At 44.4% G+C, this 24,892-nt stretch overlaps 1 protein-coding gene across 2 annotated transcripts in view; it reads right to left on the bottom strand.

Moving 5' to 3' along the window:
* Nucleotides 1-51: 51 nt before the first annotated feature.
* Cog4 (component of oligomeric golgi complex 4) overlaps nt 52-24,892 on the bottom strand; it is a 39,923-nt gene continuing 15,082 nt past the window's right edge. For both annotated transcript variants that reach the window (XM_028891100.2, XM_028891101.2), the window contains 12 exons: nt 23,767-23,825; nt 19,177-19,310; nt 15,484-15,602; nt 14,829-14,995; nt 13,334-13,499; nt 5,992-6,054; nt 3,050-3,166; nt 2,429-2,521; nt 1,718-1,801; nt 1,424-1,525; nt 767-895; nt 52-565 (listed from right to left, as the gene is read on the bottom strand). In XM_028891100.2, coding sequence (XP_028746933.1) covers nt 431-565; nt 767-895; nt 1,424-1,525; nt 1,718-1,801; nt 2,429-2,521; nt 3,050-3,166; nt 5,992-6,054; nt 13,334-13,499; nt 14,829-14,995; nt 15,484-15,602; nt 19,177-19,310; nt 23,767-23,825 — 1,368 coding nt within the window. In that variant the 3' untranslated portion in view covers nt 52-430. The remainder of the gene's footprint in view (nt 566-766; nt 896-1,423; nt 1,526-1,717; nt 1,802-2,428; nt 2,522-3,049; nt 3,167-5,991; nt 6,055-13,333; nt 13,500-14,828; nt 14,996-15,483; nt 15,603-19,176; nt 19,311-23,766; nt 23,826-24,892) is intronic.

Here is a 24,892-nt window from a genome sequence, read left to right as displayed (position 1 = left end):
TCAAGCAGCCACCCCTTCCTAGACCCAACACAACGGCACATCTCCAAGCAGTGTTTTTCCTGATGTTTATTTGTGAACATCACAGCCTTGCCTTTAGGTCCCTGGGTGCCTTCAAGTTCTCATGCTGTCAGGGTCACTGTACCTGCTGCAGTGGGAGGGTGAGAGAATGACCACTCGTGGGAAGACTGCCTGCCTGGGCCATCCACATGCTGCCCGCTTGGTCTTCCACCTCTCTCAGTTGGGAAAGGCTGTCCTAAAGCACGCTCCCCATTGCTTCTGGGCAGGACTTGGGAGTGGGTCCAGTCCTTGCTTTCTGGTTGTTTCGCAGTGGTGTAGTCTGGGCCCCCGGCTGGCTTTGCATGGCTCTTTGGCTGCAGCTACTTAGAAAAGAGGTCCTGACGTCTGGTGGGCCACGTGGACCACACGGCAGCTACAGGCGCAGCCTCTTGATGTCCTCACTGCGGAAGTCTATGCGCAGAGCCAGGACCTGTCGCACTTCAGCAGGGGTGAGGCGCCACGTCAAAGGGCCAGAGTTGGCACCCCAGTAATCTAGTATCTCAGTCACCTGTGGGGAAGAATTTGCTAGTTGGCAAGGGTGAGTCTATTCTGAGGGAAGCTCCTGGGCTTTACTAAGACAAGGCAGGGATGCATAGGAAGGTAACTTGTAGAACTGAGCTACTAGCAAGTGAGGGAGTGGCCGGGTTCCAAACTTGGCTCTGGACTCTCCGCAGTCCCTTTTCTGGGCTAGGCTGAGGGAGTCACGTACCCGCTCTAGGTTGAGGATTGTAGCCATTTGTGAGAGCCGGGCGAACTTGTCTCGGATGGTCCAGGTTGTCACCGTGGTCAGGTAAGCAATGAGTGACCTCAGTTCCTTGTCAAACTGCAGACCGCCTAGCTACCGGAGATGAACACAAACCTTGTCTCTGTTTAAGGCCTGGTCCGATGACGAAACAGAACTAGAGCCCAGTTGTCCTTAGAACTGGGAGGTAAAGGCTGAGGAGATGGCTCAGCAGGGAGGAGTGCTTGCCACCAACCCTGATGATCTGAGTTCGATTCCTACAACCCACATGGAGAACCAGGACGACTACAAGTTGTCCACGTACACTGTGGCATGTGCTCCCCACCAAATAAATAAATAGAGAGAGACGGAGAGGGAGAGAGAGAGAGAGAGAGGAGGAGGAGGAGGAGGAGGAGGAGAAGAGGGGGGGGAGGGACTATTTAAAAAAAAGAAAAAAGAAAAAAAGAACGAACTAGCAGGCAAGACCACCACTGGGCCTGTGGCTCCAGTCTGTTCTAGTGCCTCAGAAGCCAGACAGAACTGGGCCTAGATAAGCAGGGTATGCTGGTGGCAGAGAGGATATAAATTCTGGGATGGCATTACTTAATAGGGGAGAGCTGTGGGCCCATATTCCTTTGAACTTACCCTATTGAAGGCAGACTTCAGAACCACCTTTTCTAATTCAACAGCAACAAGGCTGGTCATGAGTCCGGTCAGGCTGTCATAGATGACTGGGGACAGGCTGGCCTGCACAAAGCTTGTATCAGTAGAGTCCATGCAGGCCCTCTCCCTTTACACTGGAGTTCCAGTGAGACAGTTACATGAAGAGGCAGTGTCCCCACAGGCGACTCAGTAGGGCCTTTGGCATCTACAGCAAGAGTGGCAGGCCACAGGATGCCAGTGAGGGCAGAAGGGGCAATTCCGCATACCCTCACTTACCTTGAACTCTGCCATCTGCTGTTCCAGGTTGACAATGAACTGCTGTACCCAAGGGTCATTGGCCTCATAGTCATTGAATTCTTCCTATGGTCAGAAGCAAGTGGGGGCTGCAAAGGGCCTCTTTCTAACAAGTACTACTCACCCTCATACCCCTCTACCTTTTTTTGGTTTTTCGATACAGGTTTTCTCTGTGTAACAGTCCTGGCTGTCCTGGCACTCGAACTCAATGAGATCCACCTGCCTCTGCCTCCCAGGTGCTTGGATTGAAGGCATGTGCTACCACCTCCCAGTTCCTCTGCCCCCTCCCCTTTTTTTAAAAAGATATCCAGCTAACAGCTCTGGACTGCAGTAGTGGCCCATGTATCAGGGCAAGGCTAGGCCAGGAGAATAACGCTCTTAGCTGGTTGGGTGTGGTGGCAGAGCACTTGGGGGGCAGAGGTAGGCAGAACTCTGAGCTCAAGACTAGCCAGGGCTACATAGTGAGACTGTCTCAAAAATTAAAGGGCTCCTTGGTCTATGATAGGTGGGGTAAAATATGCCTCAGTATAAGATGAGTCACATGAAGGCAAGACCCCTTCACATGTCTCTGTGAGCCATTCTGACAGCAGGAACAAATCTAGTCTTTGATGGAGATGGGGGTGGGCTGACAGCACTTAGGCCTAGTCTGTTCAGTGATTCCCTGCCTTTGATGACTGCTGCGGTCAGGCTGACCTCCTCGATGTTGTGGGAGACTGAGAGAAAAGTGTTGATCCAAGGCTGCACTTGAGGCTTGACTGCTGAACTGTTGAGCTCGGCCAGCCCTTCCTGCACCAAGACAGGACAGAGACACATCAGACGCGCGCCCCACCTCGTACCTTATCTTCCACCCGTCTCTCGACCCCTGCAGCTGAGCAGGCACTTCAGAATCATAGCGGAGGTCATGATAATAAAAGCCAGGAACGTGTCCCTTTCCAGAGCTGTGGAGATTCAGGTCCGGAGATGAGGTCCTGAGACTGTCTTATAAATCTCAAAAGGTGATTTCATAATGCCTGGTGTTAGAGCCTATGGCTAAGGTCAAGCATCACTGAACCAGGTGGTTCAGTTCCTCTGAACATCTATCTGAGGGGTCTTGTCATTTGGGGGCCACCAAGCGGAAATTCTAAAGGACCAGGCACTGGCTTGTTTGTGTGACACATGCTAAAAAAAGCACAGTGGGCCTTTGGTCTTAAGGGATTTGTCTGCCTTCAGTGGCTGCATTCTTCACCCTTGCCCTCTCCCCTGCCCACAGTGGAGCCCACGGTAAGCCAGCTAACAGTCTTCCCAGAGCATCGTGGCAGGGGCATGAGGCCTTACCTGCAAGAGGTCTCGAAATTTGTTGGACACAGCAGCCAAGTCAGAAAGGCAGCTGTCAAACTTGGCTTGGGCCTGCTCCCCTCCAATGCCCTGACTGAACAGCTTGGTGCAGTCACTCTAGGGGAGAACATAGCTTTAGAAATCGACAGTGTCTATGCCACTGGAATGTAAGCAGGGGCAGAGGGGGTCAACATGCAAGTAGCCATTTGTCCTCAACTAGACTTCTCTGGGAAGATTCTATAATGGTGGGCCTTTGCTTTCACATCCCCACACCTTCTAATATGAAGAGAACAAGAAACAAGTGGTAGAAGTTTACACACACACACACACACACACACACACACACACACACACACACACACACACACGCTCGAGCACCCCCATCACAAGTCATACATTTAGAAAACGATTATAAATAACTTAAAAATAAAACAAAACATGCTTGCCCTATGAAAGTCTTATTATTATCTCTGAGGCACAGATGAGGAAGCAGAAGCTCAGATTTAGTAACTTGCTAAAATCATCGCAGTAGGATATGGAACTGGATTCTGGCTGAAGAATCTGACTCAGGGTGTTTGTTCCTCTCACTGTCCTTTAGCCCTGACCCCTGCAGGGGGACCTGCTTGAAGCTCATGGTGTTTCGGGTTGTCAACAGCTGCCTACATCATTTCTTGTGGTGTTCTTTACAAAGTTGATGCTGTTTTTTTTCAACAGCATCAGTGCAGAGTGCAGAGGTAGAAGACCCTGTGCCCACAGTAGCTCCCTTCCAGTCTTTTAGCCTCTCTCTTCAACTGGAAACGGACCTCCTATTGCAAAGTGCTGGCGATGGGGCTGAGACAGTGTCTGTGAGATGCAAGTCTCATTGAGGGGAGCTGGTCTGTTTTAGCTATTTGCTATCTCTCGTTTTTTCCTGGTTTTTTGAGGCAGAGTTTCTTTGTGTAGACTTGGTTGTTAGAGAACTATAAGCCAGGCTGGCTGCCTCCTGCCAAGTGCTGGTGTGTACCACTATCACCAGGCCCTGTTTTGTAATCTCTGTGATTCTGCTAGCTCAGTTATGAATGTCTATCATTTTATGAATTTTTTTTTTTTTTTTTTGGTTTTTCGAGACAAGGTTTCTCTGTGTAGCTTTGCACCTGTCCTGGATCTCGCTCTGAAGACCAGGCTGGCCTGGAACTCACAGAGATCTGCCTGGCTCTGCCTCCTAAGTGCCGGTATTAAAGGCATTCGCCGCTGCAGCCCGGCCTCAGCCTGCTTTCTTATAGAACCCAGGACTGGCAGCCCAGAGATGGCACCACCCATCATCGGCTGGGCCCTCCCCCACTGATCACTAATCAAGAAAATGCCTTACTGCTGGATCTCATGGAGGCATTTCCTCAGCTCCTTCCTCTCTAATGACTCCAGCCACCACCACCAGGCTAGTTTTTTATTTTTTTTTAAACCCTAACAGACTGATAGTAAGGATATAGCTAGGAATAACTCTAGAGTGCTAACTAACATTCAGGGGGGGCCCTGGGTTCAATCCCAACACAACAGCCAGGCATGGTGGTGCACACCTTTAATCCCACTCAAACACTTACTGTACAACAGACACTGCACTGTTTGTATAAGGTGTCACTTATTTTATTCCATTTTAAGTTTTTTGGGGTAAATTCCTGACTTGGTCCATGTCTCCCTGTTTTCTGAGGGCCTCTCTCAGAACCATATTAGCTATGAAACCACCTGCCTAGCCCCAATGTCACACCAGTTTCTACAGGCAGCCCCCTGCCTCTGCTGCAAAGCATCCTCTGTTAGTGTCCACCTTGGAGGAAGGGCCCTAGGTTTCCTCCTTTCTGGGAACTCACTTTAATACTTGACAATGTTGCTCCACGCTGTCTTGTTTTGTTTGTTGAGACTGTTAGTACATACTTCATATGCACTCCATGGCAATGTTATGGGAAGAGGTCATCATCTCTGTTTTACAACTGAGACTCAGGAAACTGAAAACAGAGTTTGCCTAAAGCCACACAACTGGTTAGAGGTCTAGTGGAGATTTGAATATCCTAGTATTTGACTTCAAGGCCCAAGAAATTCATACCATGCTCTGCAGTCCTTTGTTAAAAAGTGGCAGCAGGCACTGGAGGGATGGCTCAGTGATGAAGAGCTCTTCTTGCTCTTCCAGAGGACCTGGATTCAGTTCCCAGCACCCATGTGGGGCAGCTCACAACTGCCTGTAAATTCAGCTCTGGGGATCTGATGCCTCTAGCCTATGAGAGCAACTGCACTCATGTGCATATACTCTTCTAACTCCACATACACATAATTACAAATAATAAAAATATATCTTTAAAAAAATACAGCAACTGGCTTTATGCAGGGTTTGGTAAACCTTATTTAATTTTATTTATAGAAGGCTTTATCATAATTAAAAAATATTTATGTGTATGTATGTGTTCCTAGGTGAATGTAAGCTGTGTGTGTGTGTGTGTGTGTGTGTGTGTGTGTGTGTGTGTGTGTACACGGGGGAGCCCATGGAGGCCTGAAGAGTGTGTTGGATACCCAGGAGTTGGAGTTACAGGGAATTGTGAACTGCTTGATATGGGTGCTGGGAACCAATCTTGGGTCCTCTGGAAGAGCAGTAAGCACTCTTAACTGCTCAGGCAGCTCTCCAGCCCCTAACACATTTTTTAAAAAGTACTTTTATGAAGCATACTCAACTGTAATTTCATGATAGCACTCAACAAACCATCAGCAGGGCAAGATGGGAATCTGTACCTCATTGTATAGGACAGAGAACTGAGGCTCAGAATGAAAGATCCCTTGCTAAACTGCTAATCACCACTGAGATCTTACAAATGTGTCTCTGTGTCAGACAAGCTCAGTCACCTCAGGACAGGTGTTCATTGCCTTTTCTCCAACCAGAGTGGCTCTGTCTACTAAAGACTGATAGACAATGTCCCTTGTACCTCTAGAGTCGTCTTCAGAGTTGAGATATTTTCACTGCAGACTTCCACATTATTCAGAGTCACCTGGAAGATGATGAGAAAGGAATGTTACTTCCTGATCACCGGACTTGGAGCCCATTCCAACATCCAAAATGGCTGACAGCTACATTTTATGTGGCTCAGAGAAGTACTAGCTTGAGTTTAGACACAGCTAAGGAAAGGAAGCACCACTGTTAGTAGGCAGGATGCTCAGATCTTGGTGTGGACAGAATGGTGAGCTCATGCTTTCTCCTGTTCCCACTACCAAAGCAGCAAAACCACATTGACTGCAGAAGTAACACACCTAGGCTCCATATTACTTATAGATCAAGAACAATTCAGGCTAACAGGTATGAGGTAAGCCCTGGGCTCAAAGATGGCAGGCCTTGGTAAAGAATGCAAACATATAATGAGCACTTGTGATAGACCAGGCACTGTTCTAGATCCTGGGTAAAAATACTGCAGCAAAACAGATAAAATACCCCCACCCCCACAGCAGGCAGTATACTTTAGTGACAGAATGTGCTTAGCAAGGGCAAACCCCTGGATTGAATTCCTAGCATCCAGCCTTGGTCCAACCTTCTAACCCCGATATATATGACATAAAGTCAGGGAGTGATAAACATTATGATAAAAAATAAAACAGGGATGGAGACAGAAATTCAAAGTGGAAAGCCCTCAACACTAGAGTTAGGATTAGAATTCATGTATCCCTAGTAAGGGCTAAAGGCTCCTTCTTTCATGACTCACCTGTTCCTGAGACTAGGTATAGAAAGAGTAATCATAAAAAGCAGTATAGGGACTGGAGAGACAGCTTAGCAGTTAAGAACTCACTGCACAATCATGAGGCCTGGAGTTTGTACACCAGCACCTAAAAATGCTTTTAACTACAGCTCCACGGACTCCAAAATCCTCTGAATGACAAGCCATGCACACCCTCCTTTCCCACGTGTTTATCTCACAGATATATACACACACAGAGAGATAAATAAATCATTTTAAAAAAAAGCAGTAAGGGTGATGTGGCTCAGTTGGTAGAATGTTGACAGAACATACATAAAGCCCTGGGTTTTGATTCTCAGCACTGTATTATAAACTAGATATGGTGGGGCTCACATATAATTCTAGTACTCAGGAGGTGAAAGCAAGAAGATCGGAAATTCCAAGTCACCCTTGGCTACATAGTGAGTTGAGGCTGACCTGGGATCTATGAAACCCTGCCTAAAAAAAAGGCAGTATTTGACCCTGAGCACAACCATTAATAAATGGGACCTCTCAAAACTGAGAAGCTTTTGCAGGGCAAAAGACACAGTCAATAAGACAAAAAGACAGCCAACAGATTGGGAAAAGATCTTCACCAACCCCACATCTGACAGAGGATTGATCTCCACAATATATAAAGAACTCAAGAAACTAGACATCAAAGCACTGAACAGTCCAATTAAAAAATGGGCTAAAGAGCTAAACAGAGAATTCACAAAACAAGAACTACAAATGGCTGAAAGACATTTAAAGAAATGCTCAACATCCTTAATCATCAGAGAAATGCAAATCAAAACGACTCTGAGATACCACCTTACACCTGTCAGAATGGCTACGATCAAAAACACCAATGACAACCAATGTTGGAGAGGATGTGGAGCAAAGGGAACACTCCTCCACTGTTGGTGGAATGTAAACTTGTACAACCACTGTGGAAATCAGTATGGCGGTTTCTCAGAAAATTAGGAATCGAACTACCTCAAGACCCAGCCATCCCACTTTTGGGCATATACCCAAAGAATGCTGATACATACCATAAAGATACATGCTCAGCTATGTTCATAGCAGCACTATTTGTAATAGCCAGAACCTGGAAACAACCTAGATGCCCATCAACGGAAGAATGGATGAAAAAAATGTGGTACATATACACAATGGAGTACTACTCAGCAGAGAAAAACAATGAAAGCATGAAATTTGCAGGCAAATGGATGGAACTAGAAAAAAATCATCCTGAGTGAGGTAACCCAAACCAGAAAGACAGTTATGGTATGTACTCACTCATTGGTGGATTCTAGATATAAAATGAACAATCAGACCACAACCCATAGAACCATAGAGGCTATATATATAGCATGGAGGTCCCTAGGACGACTGTGGCATATAATAAATTTCAGTTTTACTCAATTATTGAAAAAAAATAGCCAAATGAATGGAAACGCATGAACTATGAACCAAAGGCTGAGGGGCCCCCAGCTGGATCAGGCCCTCTGAATAGGTGAGACAGTTGATTGGCTTGATCAGTCTGGGAGGCATCTAGGCAGTGGGACCAAGTCCTGTGCTCATTGCATGAGTTGGCTGTTTGAAACCAGGAACTTATGCAGGGACACATGGCTTAGTCTGGGAGGAAGGGACTGGACCTCCCTGGACTGAGTCTACCAAGTTGATCACAGTCCTCGGGGGAGGACTTGTCCTGGAGGAGGTGGGAATGGAGGGTGGGCTGGGGGTTAGGGGAGGGCGTGGGAGGGGGGGAGAATAGGGGAACCCATGGCTGATATGTAGAACTGAATGGTATTGTAAAATAAAAAATATATATCACAAAAAAAAAAAAAAAAAAGGCAGTATTTGAAGGGTTGGGGATTTAGCTCAGTGGTAGATCGCTTGCCTAGCAAGTGCAAGGCCCTGGGTTCGGTTCTCAGCTCTGGAAAAAAAAAAAAAAAAAGGCAGTATGGGAACAAAAGTGCTAAGGTACAGACAAGGAGAGCTCCAGGGTGGAGATGGCTGAACTGAACTTACAAAGCCAGGATGCTCGTGTTCCACTCATCCTAACCGACGAGTACATTCCACCACTCTGTCAGCCTCTCGTTAGCTCACTATCCTAGTCCTTTTCTTCCCACCTGTGCTGCTAAGGATCAAACACAGGCCATGCTGAGTAAGTACTCTGCCACTAAGGTATATCCCAACCTCCCCTTCCTCCTTGAGGCAGTCTCATGTAGTCCAGGCTGGCTTCAAACTCCCTCTAGAGCAAGGATTACTCCCTGCCTCTACCCCCCAAAGTACTAGAATTGCAGGTCTATGCCACTATGCCTGGCAGGAATTTTTTTTAACGTGTATGGATATTTTGCTTGCACATATGAATATGCATATGTATATGCCTGGTACAGAGGCCAGAAGAGGGCAGGCACTGGAACTCCCGGACCTGGAGTTACAGATGACTGTGAACCACCATCCATGCTGGTGCTAGGAATAGAACCTTCTTCGGCAAGAACAGCAAGTGCAGAGCTGTTCTTGAGATTGCAGAGTAGTTAAGAGGGCATTGTTACTCTTGTAGAGGACCCAGGTTTGGTTCCTAGCACCCAACCGCCACTTAGCTCACAACCATCCATAACTCTAGTTACAGGGGATCTGATATCCTTTTCTGACATCTGTAAAACCTAGGTATGCACAGTACAAAATACTTATACACATAAAATAAATAAATCTTTTAAAAAAAAAAGTTAAAAATAAAATACTCTTAACTGATAAGCCACTTCTCCAGCACCACCACCCCAATTTTAAGAGGGTCTCATGTAGCCTACCCTGTCCTCAAACTTGCTATGTAGATGAAGCTGGACTTGAACTCTGGATTCTGCCTCTATGTCCTGAGATTACAGATGTATGCTACCATGTCCAGCTTCTGGCAGGATGTTTTAGAGCAGGTGAATGCCCTAAAAGCATAGCTGTGGTCTGGGAATACTGGTACAGAGGCTATGGGGGTTAGGATTAAAGTATTTGGGGGAATCTCACTGCTTCTGGCTGGTTAGTGGGTGGCATGGCCCAGAGGACAGAGCAGAAAGGAGCCATGATTGCGGAACTTAAAGATTTTAGGGTGAAAGGAGAATCCCAGACTCAGGGGTTTGGACTGGGGAGTCTGCTGTCTTTGAGGGCTTCCCTTGTTGGCATCATCCCGTCAATCCTGGAGAGTCACACTGCTGCTTAGGCCACTCTGAGCGGGGTGGTAAGGGCACTGTTGCCATAACACAGGCCTGCTAACATTGACTATTTCCAGAGAAGTGAGAGTGCTGTTATGATAGCTGAAGGATAAAGATCACAACCTAAGTGTTTCCCAGGCATTTAAGCGTACCAAGAGTAGCTGTCATAAGAAAAATGGATTTGGGTTCAAATGGTATTGATTTTGAGAGTTTCCCTTGGACTAACAATCTTTGTAACATGGATTCACTGGGTTTAACCCCTGCTCATGGCAAATGGGATGTCAGGAGAGTTGGGGAATTCATTTTGACAGCCAAATGAATCAAAGTGTCATACAAAATAGGCTTTGTGGGGCTGGAGAAATGGTTCAGCCGTTAAAGGGTAGGTTCACAACCAAAATGTCAAAACAGGCTTTGTGGTGGGAGTGATGATATTTTACGTGTTTGGAACTGGGAAAACTAGAAATCTGTCACCAAGCATTTAGCACCACTTTTCTTTTTGCCTTATCATGTGGGTCTTCTAACAATGAAACTGTCTAAATGGGAAGTTCTCACAGAGCAATGAATGAGAGCAAAGGCACTCACTGGCCAGCCTTGAGGATATGAGAAGTGAAGCGGTGGGAAAGGTATCAGAAAGGTAGACGGGTTAGGTTTAGGAGGCGTGAGACAAAAGACCAAATAGGCTTGTGGCCTGTGCCAGTAATCCAACAGCTCAAAGGCTGGGGAAGGACAGGTGTACATTCAAGGCCACCTGGGCTACAGAGCAACGAGGCAAGCCTGAGTAAGCTGGTGAGACTTTGGCTCACAACAAGCATTGGGAGATATAGATTGTGGCCAGTGTGCTTGCCTGGCTTGTGTGAAGACTTAAGTTCAATTTCTAGCATTGAAAACACAAAAACAAACAAGTGAACAAAAACCAAGTAAAACAACAGATGCTACTCAAGACATGTACCTTTGGTGTGGTAGGTCCCAGGAAGCCAATGAATGCTTCTGAGCCCAGAAATGAAAAAATGAATGTAAAAAAATAAAATAAAATAAACAGAATGCAAGCAAAACAAAAAATGTAAGTTAATCCATGTATGATGGTGTTTGCTGGGCATTTTGGCAAAGTTCTCAAAAAATAATTTCATAAGTAAACATTTCTTAGAGCTCCTTTTTTAATTAAAAATTATTATTATTTGTGTGAGGGTGATGTGTGTGGTGCATGTGACATAGCACAGATACGGCAGCCAGAGGACAACTGTGGAAGGCTCTCTCCTTCCACCTTTACATGGGTCTCAAAGATCCTAGTTTGTCTGAGATAGGGTTTCACATGTAGCTGCGGTTGACCTGGGAACTCTATGGAGATCAAGTTGGCCTTGAGCTTACAGTGCTGGTATTAAAGGTGGGTACCACTATGCTCAGCCTTTATTTTTATTTTTATTTTATTTTTTTAAAGACATAGTCTCAACTGGGCAGTGGTAGCAAACACCTTTAATCCCAGCAATTGGGAGGCCGAGGCAGGTGGATCTCTGTGAGCTTGAGGCCAGCCTGGTCTATAGAGCGAGTTCCAGGAGGGCCAGAGCTACACAGAGAAACCTTGTCTTGAAACACTAAAAAAAAAAAAAAGATAGTCTCATGTATAACAGGCTGACTTTAAACTTTCCAAATAAACAGGGCTATCTTCAATTCATTCTCCTCCCTCCACCTCCCAAGTGCTGGGGGTTATAAATGTACAATGCATACTACCAAGTCTGATTCTCTTTTTGGACAACACCCATGATATCCCAGATAGATAGAATTCATACCAGAGAAAATTTTTTTTTCTTTTTCTTTTTCTTTTTTTTTTTTGAGACAAGGTAACCTTAGCTGGCCTGAAACTATGTAAACCAGGCTGGCCTCAAACTCACAGAGATCTGTTTGCTTCTGCCTCTGCTTCCTGAGTGCTGGGATTAAAGGTGTGAACCACTACAGCTGTCTCAAGGGAAATGTTTCAATGTCAGAAAGAGGCCAGGGCAGCTAAAACAACCATGTTGGATCTCTCTGGTAACTAGTTAGTGTGATTTACCTGTACAGGGTAAGGTAGCAATGTCTCTGAGATCAAGAACCTGAATCTGATAGAAGCTGAGTACTAAGAAGTGCATGGACACATTTTCTTCATCCAATCCATCTGTAGACTGTTGACTGACAGCTCAGCTTTGGATGTTTCCTTCAGCCTCTAGGCCTTAAGGTACCAAACTCAAGTCTAGTGATGTAAAATAGAACATGAAAGACCTACACCAGTGCTATCCCCATTCATGTCAAGTCAGCATGTGCCAGAGAGACCTGATTATGAACTTCAGATTTCTTTCTGTGTTCTTTGGTATGTTACAAACTGGCTGCTACCCTGTACAAATCCTTTCATCCTTTCAGGCTTCTCTTTCCGTTACCACACAATGGGAAGACTCACCACTTCATTACATCTCTTGTTTGTGTGGCTAAATGATCCCCACCCTCCTTGAAACAGTCTTGATAGTAGTCCAGGATAACCCTGAATTTATGATCCACCTTTCTCAGCTTCCTAAATACTGAGATACAGGCATGTTCCAAAGAGGAAGTTACTAGAAAAGCAGACTTGGGAGGCATAAAGGATTGGTATCCATCTAGACTATGGGCCTCTCCTTAGAAAAGTAGCACAGAAGCGTGACATAAATGTTAGAGTTGTTTTGTGAGGGATGCATACACTGTAGATCCCCTCATCAGTTTGGCAGAGGGGTTTTGGGAAGAACACTGAGGAGAGTAAGGAACCTAGGCTTTTGGTTAAAAAAAAAGCAAAGCAAAGCAAAAAAAAGTATGTGGTATGCTTCAGGTTGCTCTGAGCAGGTTCCTGGGTAAGAAGTGGTTTCAGAACCTGGAGGAACTTTCCTTAAAAGTGTTTTCCTGCTGGTGGTGGCACACGCCTTTAATTCCAGCACTTGGGAGGCAGAACCAGGCAGATCTCTGTGAGTTCGAGGCCAGCCTGGTCTACAGAGCGAGATCCAGGACAGACACCAAAGCTACACAGAGAAACCCTGTCTGTCTTGAAAAACAAAACAAACAAACAAACTTTTTCTGTTAAGTTCTAGAGGAAAAGTCTCCACCTTAGGCTTTTTACAATTTGGCTAAGAGTCTGTAGTATAATCTCTCAAAGGTGCTGGGGATGTGGTTCAGTTGGTAGAGAGCACCATGCCCAGCATTGCTAAAACAGGACACACCTATAGGCCCAGCACTCCAAAGGTACAAGCAGGAAGACTGAAGTCAAAGGGCATCCCTCATTACACAGCAGCCTGAGACCAGCCTGGACTACAAAACCTGTTTCAAAACAGTAATAACCCTTCAGAAAACCTGACCCAGCTGCCAGCCTGATGGCCACCTACCAGGAAGGACAGCTTGGCTTCATCGGTGCTCTCGATCCCTTTCGTGTCAAACTTGCCCTGCTGGAGGCTGCTGTGCATGATGTTCACAGCACTCGTCACCCCACGCTGGATGTCCTGTAAGGTGGTGGCTGGGAAGCCCATCCGCAGCTTATTGCATAGAACATCCCTGTGAGGTAGAATGGCATGTGCAGGTTACAGCGTTCAACCTGGCCTGCAGGAAGCAAAACAGCACCCACTACCCTGACTCAACAGCACCAGCTGCTCTTTTGGGGTGGACCCCACTCTTCTCCAACAACGACACTGTCTAGGATGGTTCTGACAGTGTCACTGGGGTTTGAGCTAATGTTTACTTCCTCATCAGGCTCTCAGTTATTACTGCTGAGCTTCAGCAAAGGGGAGACAGTAGAGCTTAGTGAAAAGCAGTACCATGAGGAGCTGAAAAAAAAACATTCTGAGTCAAGTCAATACTAGATTTTCTCTTCTATTTCTTAAGAGGTATGTGACCCCTGACAAAGGATACAATCTCTCTAAGCCCATCTACAAAACAGAAAGCACAGTTCCCATATCAGTTTTCTTAAAATCAATATTGACTTTGTGTGAGGGGGACACACTACAGCACATTTGTGGAATTGAGGGAAGAACTTGCAGGAGCTGGTTTACCTCTTCCACCATGTGGGCACTGGAGAGTAAACTCAGGTCATCAGGCTTAGCATTAGCAGCAAGTATCTTTACCTGCTGAGCCATTTCATCTGCCCTATATCAAGGTTTTTATACAATTAAACACTGGGGGGCTGAACTGGGCAGTGGTGGCACACGCCTTTAATCTCAGCATTCAGGAGGCAGAGACAGGTGGCTCTCTGAGTTAGAAATGGAAACTATGTATTTATAACTACTGTTTTTATCTAAACCACATGCTTTTCTTTTGGGTCTGAGGGTAATGACACCTCCAACATACTCTAGTGAATTAGGTTAAGTAAAAGAAGTTAGGCGCTTAAGGCTGATGGATAGTTGCTCCAAGGTAAAAGATGTTATATTAGGAACAGGAGCTTGGCTTTTTTTTTTTTGGTTTTTTTGAGACAAGGTTTCTCTGTGTAGTTTTGGTGCCTGTCCTGGATGTCACTCTGTAGACCAGGCTGGCCTCAAACTCAGAGATCTGCCTGGCTCTGCCCCCTGAGTGCTGGAATTAAAGGCGTGCGCCACTGCCGCCTGGTAGGAGCTTGTATTTTTTTTTTTTTTTTTGAGACAGGATTTCTCTGAGTCCTGGCTGTTCTAGAACTCGTTCTGTAGACCAGGCTAGCCTCAAACTCAGAGATCCACCTGCCTCTGCCTCCCAAGTGTTGGGATTAAAGGCATGTGCCATCATGCCCAGCTAGTTTAATCTTGTTTAGAAATGAATTTGACCCATAATGAAAAAAGAAAAGAAACAGATGAGACCGAAGAATCAAATACAACTAGAACTTTTATGCCTCAAAAGCAGAAAGGGTGTCAACAGTACCTGAAGTCAGCCTCCAGCTCTCTGGTGGCAAGGTTGATCATGGCACAGAGACAGTCGATGTTAGAGCTGGACAGAGCTCGCCCAATGCACTTTTTAACAATGTAGAAGACATCATCCACCATGCTGGAGGTCAACTGGCCCTTCTCATAGGTATCCAGAGCCACAGCCTGACAAAAGACAAAGCCCTCAGTGAGTATCCCAGTTCTGCATGTTCTGGATAGTTCTGTTTATACTAGCCCAGTCTCTGCACCCTTTTCTACACCTTGACAAAACAACAACAAAAAACCCACCTTACTTCCTAATGATCACTACATTAGAAAACTTAGTATTTGGGGACTTTGCCTTGGTGATATCCATTACCTGGGATGTTAGACATAGGAGAGATCCTACCCCATATACCTGCAGGGAGGCAGGGAACAAGAAGGCTCCATGGGGAGCTGAGCTGTTCTTTTGTAATCTTTGGGAAAGACCCAGCTGGAAATGTGAAGAGCATGACAACTCCAGAGATGTCCTCTTACACCCAGCAGTGCTATCTAGTCTGCAGTGAAAAGTACTCTCAACGCAGGACCAAAAAATACGAAGGTCTCAGCCATTTCATTCAGCCTAGCTTCTTGGACAGAAAGCTCTATGTGCAAGAGGTATCCTAATGTCCTACCTTATTGACAGTCTCCCTCATGAAGTACTCCTCCATGGTAATATAGAAGCCAATTAGCTCCTGCATGGTACAGCTCAATAGGCAGTTATTGAGGAGTTTGTCCAGGCACTTCTGGTGCTCTAGGGGACAGCCAAGAAAGGAACATTCACTTTCTTCCCCCAAGGGAAACAGCAATGTTTTTCATTTTTCAAGTCCTCTTCTAGTTTTCGTTCCAAACAGATTCATATTTCCCATGATTAAAATCACAGTGTAAGCTGAGTGGTGGCGGCACACACCTTTGATCCCAGTACTTGGGAGCCAGAGGCAGGCAAGCAGAACTCTCTGGATTCAAGGCTGATAGCTATTGCCCCATAAAATGGAAAAGGCTGAGTTCTCAGGATCCAAAGCCACAGCTCCCCCAAGGCCCAGGCCCCAGTCCATAACCAGCTCTGCCAAGCATATTCCTGGTTTTGCACATCAGGGCCTCAGGAATATCTCCCAAGTCCCGGCTCCAGGCTATTTATTACCAGCTCTGCCAAGCATACTGCCAAGCATGTTCCTTTTCCACTCATTAGAGCCTCAGAGAAAGCTTTGAATCAGCCCAGCCCTCAAGCACTTGGCTGAGACAGAAGTACCACCACAAGTTTGAGTCTACTCGGGGTTATATAGCAAGACTTCGTTAAAGGGGTGTGAGGGTGGATGTCCTGCCTTGACTTTTTTCTTCACATGCATGCATGTTCACATGTCTGTGGATACAGGTGGTGGGTGCACATGCACGTATGTTCACATATGTGAAGTCCCAACGTTCATATTGAGTGTCTTCAGTTCTCTCCACCTTACATATTAAAGCAGTGTCTCCTGCTGAGCTCTACGTTGGCTAGCCAGTTTGCTCTCAGGATTCCCTGTTTCCGTCTCCCAGGATGGGATTGCCAACTCCCCTGACTTGGTTTTGGTTTGAGACAGGTCTCACTTTGTAACCCCTGGCTTGCCTGGAACTCACTGTTTCTGCTGACTTCTTCTCATTTCTCCCCTGAAACAGTGCACAAGATGAGGTACTTTTTATTGGTTTTTCGAGACAGCATTTCTCTGTGTAGCTTTGGTGCCTGTCCTGGATCTCTATCTACAGACCAGGCTGGCCTCGAACTCACAGAGATCCACCTGTCTCTGCCTCCCGAGTGCTGGGATTAAAGGCGTGCACTACCACCGCCCGGTGACGAGGTACTTCTTAATAAGCTTACTTGGCATAAGAATACTTCATGCAAGATCTCCCACCTGATCTGTCCTCTTTATCTTCAATCCCCTGCATCTTACTTCTCAGGACCCTATCACTAAAGAATGACTTGCTGGTCCAGGTCAGCCAAACACTAGCATTACCAGAGTGTGCCACCATGTCTAGCTTCAGGCCACTCTTGAGATTTCAAATGTGGCTAAGGACCAAGTTTTAATTTTTTTTTTTTTGAAGTTTAATTTGAACTTTAAAATTTTAACTTATTTTTCAAAACAGGGTTTCCCTGTGTATCACTGGCTATCCTGGAACTCTTTTGTAGATCAAGCTGGCTTTGAACTCAGAGAGCCACCTGTCTCTGCCTCCAAGTGTTGGGATTAAAGGAGTGGACCACCGTGCCTGACTTAACTTAAAATTTTAATTTCAGGGGCTGGAGAGTTGGCTCAGCTGGTAAGAACCCTTTACTACTCTTCCAGAGGTCCTGAATTCAATTCCTAGCACCCACATGGTGGCTCACAAACATCTGTAATGGGATCTGATTCCTTCTTCTGGTTCGCATGAAGACAGAGCACTCATATACACAAAATACATGAATAAATAGATCTTTTAAAAAAGATTAAATTTTAATAGTCACTCACATGCTATTAAACTGGTGACTACTATGCTATACAACATTGGTCTGAACAGCGGTGGTTGTTATTGACACTGATAAGTACCTAACTCCAAATAAATACATAGTTCCCTTTAAACAGATTAAGTAACAACCCTGCCATGTTTTATTGGCATAAGTCACAAAGAATGTCAGATACTACATGAGTCTCCAGGGCCCCTACTGGATACCCTGGAGATACCCTATAGGAATTCAGTAATCTTTTTTTTCTTTGAGCAGAGTTTCCATTATGATGATCAGTTTCACTGTGGGCTCAAGTAACTCTCCTACTTCAGCATTCTGAGTAGCTGGGACTATACAGGTATGTATCACTATACCTGGCATGTACTACATATGCCTGTAGTAAAATCTACTGGGAAGTTGGGGTGAGATGATTTCTTGAGATCAGCCTGGATAACATAATGAGATACACTTCAAAACAACAATAATAAAACAAGAAAACCAGCTGGGTAGTAGTGGTGTACACCTTTAATCGAAGCATTCCGGAGGCAGAGGCAGAGGCAGGCAAACTTTTGTGAGTTCAGGGATAGCCTGGTCTATAGAGCAGAGTTCTAGGACAGCCAAAGCCACACAAAGAAATCATGTCTCACAAAAACAAAAAACCTCAAGAAAAAGGCCATCTTTTTAAAAATTTTTATTTATTTGGCAGACATGTTCTTTAAAATTTTTTGCTTTTATTATTTTATGTATATAAGTGTTCTACCTACGTGTGTGTTTGTGCACCATGTATGTGCCTCGTGCCCACAGACACTAGAAAAGGGTGCTGGATCCCCTGAACCTGGAGTTAGAGGCAGTTTGAGCGTCCCTGTAGGTGCAGGGAACTGAACACCCCAGTCCTCTTGAGCAGCCACTGCTCTTAACCACTGGGCCATCTTTCCAGCACCCCTTGTTTTTTTCAATGCTATCTTTCTCTTCAAAAAATTGTGAGTAGTAGAGCTTGAAGACTGGGATAGGGTGGAAGACTTTCTCTCTCTCTCTCTTTTTTTTTTTTTGGTTTTTTGAGACAGGGTTCCTCTGTGTAGCTTTGCGCCTTTCCTGGATCTCGCTCTGTAGACCAGGCTGGCCTCGAACTCACAAAGATCCGCCTGGCTCTGCCTCACGAGTGCTGGGATTAAAGGCGTGTGCCACACCGCCCGGCCGACTTTCTCTATATTATATATATATATATATATCCTCCTACTCCTCTTTTGAGACAAGGCCTCAAACTCAAAGATCTGCCTGCCTCTGCCTCCAGAGTACTGCAATTAAACGTGTACCACCATGTCCAGCTTATTTTTTCTTTTTTGAGAAAGGTTTTGCTACATAACTCATTGCTGGAACTAGAGGCATGTACTTCCATGTCCTGCTTGTACTATATTCTTAAGTTTACTGAGGTGTAACTTCTAGTCCACAGAATTCACCACTGTATGTGTATGACCTAATGATCTTTAGCAACTTACTGTATTTGTGCAACAATGGGTACAATCCAGTTTCAGAACACTTGTCATTTCTAAAAGTTCACTAGTGTAAACACCTCTTATGTACTATTTAGACATTTACATGCACACATTTCCTAAGCCTAACTATAAATGAGGGCTGGCATAGAGAAAAGTGCAAGAAATGAATGGACATCAGTTTTACTTGCCTTTATATGAAGTGCTTAGAAGCCCCAAAATTCCAGTCCATTTCTAAAATGTGACACATTGAACATTTTCACTAAAGGCCATTTTGTCCAGAGACTCAGTGGTTTCCTTATTAAGAGCTCTATGGCTTGGCTATGACAAGACAGTGCCAACAGCTTATGCCAGCCCTCCTACCCAGTACGAGAAATATGTTTTACCTTGCTTTACATCTTCTGAAGCCATGGAGTCCCCCACCTCAAAATCTGCACTGATCCTCTTCCTAAGGAAGCGTAAGTACAGCTCACTTCGAGCATTCATCAGGGTGACCTCAGTCAGGACAGGATCCAGCTCCCTGAGACAAAGAACAGAGGGAATAAGAACACTCCATTCCCATAAATGGAAGGGCTACAAGGTAAACACAGACTCTCTTCTCCTAACCCAGGTACATAAGGATAGTTCTGCCTGATGGCTGCACTGCCTTGTTATAGAGACAGCTATCAACCACACTTACACACAACATGCACTTGAGCACATGTACACACACACACACACACCCCAAAATGTATAAATGGAATAGAATTGAGAGTCCAGGCAGTCACTGATTTTATTTTTTTAAACATGGGGGTCTCTTTATGACTTCTATGGAGTCCATTAGACCAGGCTGGCCTCAAACTCATGAGATCCTCCTTCCTCTGCCTCTGCCTCAGGAGTGATTTTTTATGAGACTGCTACGACGATTGAATGGAGGAATGAATGACTCATTCAGTGAATTTTACTAGAACCACTGACATCACATGAACAAGAAGATGAACCTGATCTCCATTATATATACAAACTCCCTTCACACACTGAGAAGTACTGGCCAAAACATCAATCTGGTCATACAGTTTCCACAGTTCTCCATTACTGATACATGACCTGGGGCTGACTCTGTAATGACCCCCTAATATTCATCTTATTTTAGGCTCTCTCCAATATTTTGCACATACTTTCCTTATGCTATCTGGGAAATTCTTCCTTATACTCCAATTCACTTTTCCAGTCTCAGCCTATGGCCACTTCCTCAGGAAGAATTCCTGAAACTTGACCACATTTGATTATCCCTCATTACATGCTCTCTTGAACCTTACACTTCATATACCCCAGTGGTTAAGAGCACGTTTCTAGAACTAAACTGCTTCTATTCTAGATTCTATTTCTGCCATTTTCTAGCTTTATTATCTTTTTTTAAAGATTTGTTTATTTATTAAGTATAAAGTGTTCTGCATGCATGTATTATGCCTGCAGGCCAGAAGAGGGCACCAGACCTCACAGATGGTTGTGAGCCACCATGTGGGTGCTGGGAATTGAACTCAGGACCTCTGGAAGAGCAGCCAGTGCTCTTAACCACTGAGCCATCTCTCCAGCCCCTAGCTTTATTATCTTGGTCAGGTCATTTAGCATCTCTAGGCTTTAGTTTGTTCATCTGAAAATAGTTGTAAATTAAATCAGCAATTTACTACCAATTTTGCACCCCCCAGGGAACTATAGTGGAGAACCACAGAGGCTTCCTAGTGAGAATTTACTCAGAGTCTGAGAATCTGAGCTTGCTTTACCCAGCAGGGCTGCATAAGGTGATGATTTGACCATGGGCGTGGTTATGAGGTGTTTGGAAAGGTCTACACTTGGCTGTGCAGTGTGCTTTGATCTAGCAAGGGGCATTGTTATAAAAAGCCCTTTAGAATAAACAGAAAAGGCCATTGAGTATTGACCCAGGTCCTCCCTAAGTTATCCTGTGTTTCTGTCTTTCTCCTCTTCGCTATCTTTCTAACTAATATTTCTTATGGCTCTCTCCTCCCCCTAAGAACCACAGTATAGGTGGGAAAAGGTAGGAGCTGGCCTCTCACAGTCTCCCACAGTACAGTGGCTAGAGACAGGGACACTGCTATCCATCTCATAGTTTACAGGACAGTTCCTGACAAAACAAAACAAAACCCCCAAAACTATCTAGCCAAAATGCCAGTAATGTAGAGGTTAACATACCTTGAAGAAAGTGGTTTAATATTTGTTAAGTGCTTATAGCAATGATTAGCATACAATCAACATTATATATGTGTTAGCTATCATTACTATGCTGGTTAGGTTGTTTGTTTTGGTTTTTCAAGACAGGGTTTCTCTGTGTAGCTCTGGCTGTTCTGGATCTCACTCTGTAGACCAGGCTGGCCTGAACTCAGAGATCTGCCTACCTCTGCCTCCTGAGTGCTGGGATTAAAGGTGTGCACTACCACTGTGCAGCTGCTAGTTAGTTCTCTCTCTCTCTCTCTCTCCTTCTCTCTCTTCTCTTCTCTCTCTCTCTCTCTCTTCTCTTCTTTCTCTCTCTTCATCAATTTAACATGAGCTAGGGTCTTCTGGGAAGAAGGAACCTCAAATGAGAAAATGATTATATAAGATTGGCCCTCAGGCAAGTCTGTGAGGCATTTTCTTGATTAATGACTAGTGTAGGAGGGATCAGAACCCTGGGCAGGTGGTGCTATCCCCAAGAGGTGGTCCTGAGATGTATAACAAAGAAAAATAGCAAGCTATGAAGAACATGCTCGTAAGTAGCACTCCATAGTCTCTATTGGTCCTGCTTGCTTGAGTTTTTGTGCTGACTTCCATCAATGATGGACCATGACTGGAACATGTAAGACAAACAACTTCCTCACCCAAGTTGTTTTTGGTTATTGGTGTTTATCACAAAAACAGAAAGCAAACTAGGACAATTACTATCAATTTGATAAACTATAAATGCCATAAGAAAGGAATTAGATCTGATTTTGGTCACCTTGCTAGCATAGGAACCAGTATCTGGTGTATAATATGCACATAATAAAATTTTTTAATTTTTTTTTTTTAATTAAAAACATTTAAAAGGGCTGGAGAGATGGCTCAGAGGTTAAGAGCACTGGCTGCTCTACCACAGGTCCTGAGTTCAATTCCCAGCAACCACATGGTGGTTCACAACCATCTATAATGAGATCTGGTGCCCTCTTCTGGCCTGCAGGCATACATGCAAGGTAGACTACTGTATACATAATAAATAAATAAATAAATAAATCTTTAAAAACAACAAAAAAATGTAAAAAGTTTATTTTATGTGTATGGGTGTTTTGCCCACAAGTATGTCTACTCAACAAGAGCATACAGTACCTGCAGAGGGCAAAGAGGGTATTGGAACCCCTGAAACTGGAGTTACAGATAGTTGTAAGCTGCCATTTGGAAGAATAGCTAGTGCTATTTATTGCTGAAAAAATATTAATCATGTGTGTATATGTATATCTGGGTAGGTGCAGGTGTCCACAGATTTCAAAGATGTTGGATTTCCTGGAGCTGGAATTACAGGTGATTGTGAGCCACTGACCTGGGTGCTGGAAACCAAACTTGGATCCTCTGAAGAGCAGTAGATGCTCTTAACCATTCAGCCATCTCTCCAATCCCTAATTTTGTCTTTGAAATAGGGTCTCATGTAGTACAGACTAGCCTTGAATTCACTATTTAGCTGACTATGATCTTGAACTTCTGATCTGTGGTGATATTTTGTGTGTATTCAAACAAATAAAATTTGCCTGAAGATCAGAGGACAGAGCCAGCCACTAGATTAAACATAGAAGCCAGGCAGTGGTGGCACACACCTTTGATCCCTAGCACTCAAGATGTAGAGATCCGTTTGGATGTCTTTGAGTTCAAAGCCACCCTGGACTACACGAGATTAATCCACTCTAAAAGAAAAACAGAGCCAGGCAGTGGTAGCACACACCTTTAATCCTGAGACTTGGGAGTTACTTGCCTTTAATCTCAGCACTAGGAAGGTTGAGACAGGAAGTGATATGGCTGGGAGAAGAAAGGAATATAAGGCAGGAGGAAACAGGAGTTTGGTTCCTTTTCAGTTGAGGACTCAGAGGCATTCAGCCTGAGGATTCGTGGAGACAGGATCTTGCCTTCCTTTTGGCCTGAGGATTCAGTAGTGGTGAGAAGTTTCTCTAGTAGTTTATTCCTTTGTTTCTTTGATCTCTCAGCATTTACCCCATATCCGACTCCTGGGTTTTTATTATAAGACCATTTAGGATTCGAGCAACACTGATCCTCCTGTTTCTACCTTCTGGGGTGCTAGTATTATAGGCATGAACCATCATTCTTGTTTTTATGTGGTACTAGGTTTTGTGCATACTAGGTAAGCACTCTTACCAACTGAGATATCCTCAGCCAGTTAATTATTCTTTATTAACTACATGTGTTATATAGATATTTTTGTATGGTATCTTCTATTAGGAGAAATTGATAGAGTTGGAAATTGGTGGCTTATGCCTGTAATCTCAGCACTTGGAAGACTGAGGCAGGTGGATTGCTATGAGTCTGGCTGCTCTTCAAGAGGACCCAAGTTCAATTCCCAGCACCTACATGGCAGCTCATAACTGTAACTTTAGGTCCAGGGGATCCAACACCCTCACATAGACATACATGCAGACAGAACATCAATGCACATAAAATAAAAATTAATAAATCTTTTAAATAAGTAAATAAAATAACTGTGGGCATGGTGGCACAGGTCTTCAATCCCAGCACTTGGGAGGCAGAGCAGGTCGATCTTTGTGAGTTCAAGGTTAGCCTGGTCTACACAGAGAGTTCCAGGAAAGCACATAGAGAGACCTTGTTTCAAAACAAACAAACAAACAAAACAAAAAAAAAGAAAACAAACAAAAAAATTAAAAGTAAAACCACATTTTAACAAAATAGTCTCTAAACTAGATGTAAATAGTAATTGCAACAATTACAGGCTGAAGAATTATTACCTTGGTTCAATTTTCTCTGTTGCAGAATTTCTCATCAAGTTACTCTGGACAAGCCGGAACTGCAAAACACCACAGAAATCAGAACAGTATTTCTGCCTCCCATTGGTCATCCTAGCCTATAAGGCTAAGCTTCAGGTTACTAACTAGGCTTACTTTTCTTTAAGCTAGTGAGAGACTTTCTAGCCAAAGACTTGTTTTTGGTTTAGGTACTGTTGCTTATTTCTGTTTACACTTATTTATTTAATTTTTGTTTTGGTTTTTTCAAGACAGGGGTTCTGTGTATAGCCCTGGCTGTCCTAGAACTCACTTTGTAGACCAGGCTGGCCTTGAACTCAAGAGATCTGCCTCCCTCGGTCTCCCGAGTGCTGGGATTAAAGGCATAAATCAGCACCACCTGGCTACTTATTTAATTTTTATTTTTTTGTACAGATGTTTTACCTGCATGTATGTATGTGTACTGTATGCACTGCCTATGGAAGCCAACTAGGGCTTCAAATCCTCTGGAACTGGAGTCACAGATGGTTGTCAGCCACCATGGGAGCACTGGAATCAAACTCAGGTCCTTTAGAAGAGCAGCAAATGCTCTTAACCACTGGTCCATCTCTCTGGCCCTTGTTATTACATTTAAAAGTAATACTAGAGGCTGGTGCAATGGTTTATTGGTTAAGAGCATTGGCTGCTCTTGCAGAGGATTGGGATCTGGTTCCCAGAACCCATGTGGTGGCTAACAACCATCTTGTAAGTAACTTCAGCCCAAGGAATCTAGTGCCTTTTTCTGGCCTTCATGAGCACTAAACATGTACATGCTGCACATACATACATACAGTCAAAACATACATACAGAGAAAATAAAAAACAATAAGTCTTAAAAAAAAGTTGTGCTAATGACATTCTCATGGACTACTGTCTAGTCTCCTAGTGTGGGATTTTGCTTAAAAACATGAACCAATCTATCCGCCTTTTTTTTTTTTTTCCCTGAGACAGTGACTTACTACATAACTAAGGCTGGCCTGGATGTCCTTATGTAGTCCAGGTTGGCTTCAAAATAATGGTGATCCTGCTGCTTCAGCCTCCCAACCGCTGGGATTTCAGCCATGTACCACCAAGCCCAGCTGGTCATTCCTAG

This window comes from Peromyscus leucopus, chromosome 5 (assembly GCF_004664715.2).
Source record: "Peromyscus leucopus breed LL Stock chromosome 5, UCI_PerLeu_2.1, whole genome shotgun sequence".
NCBI lineage: Eukaryota > Metazoa > Chordata > Mammalia > Rodentia > Cricetidae > Peromyscus > Peromyscus leucopus.
This window is presented reverse-complemented; position numbering and strand designations above follow the sequence as displayed.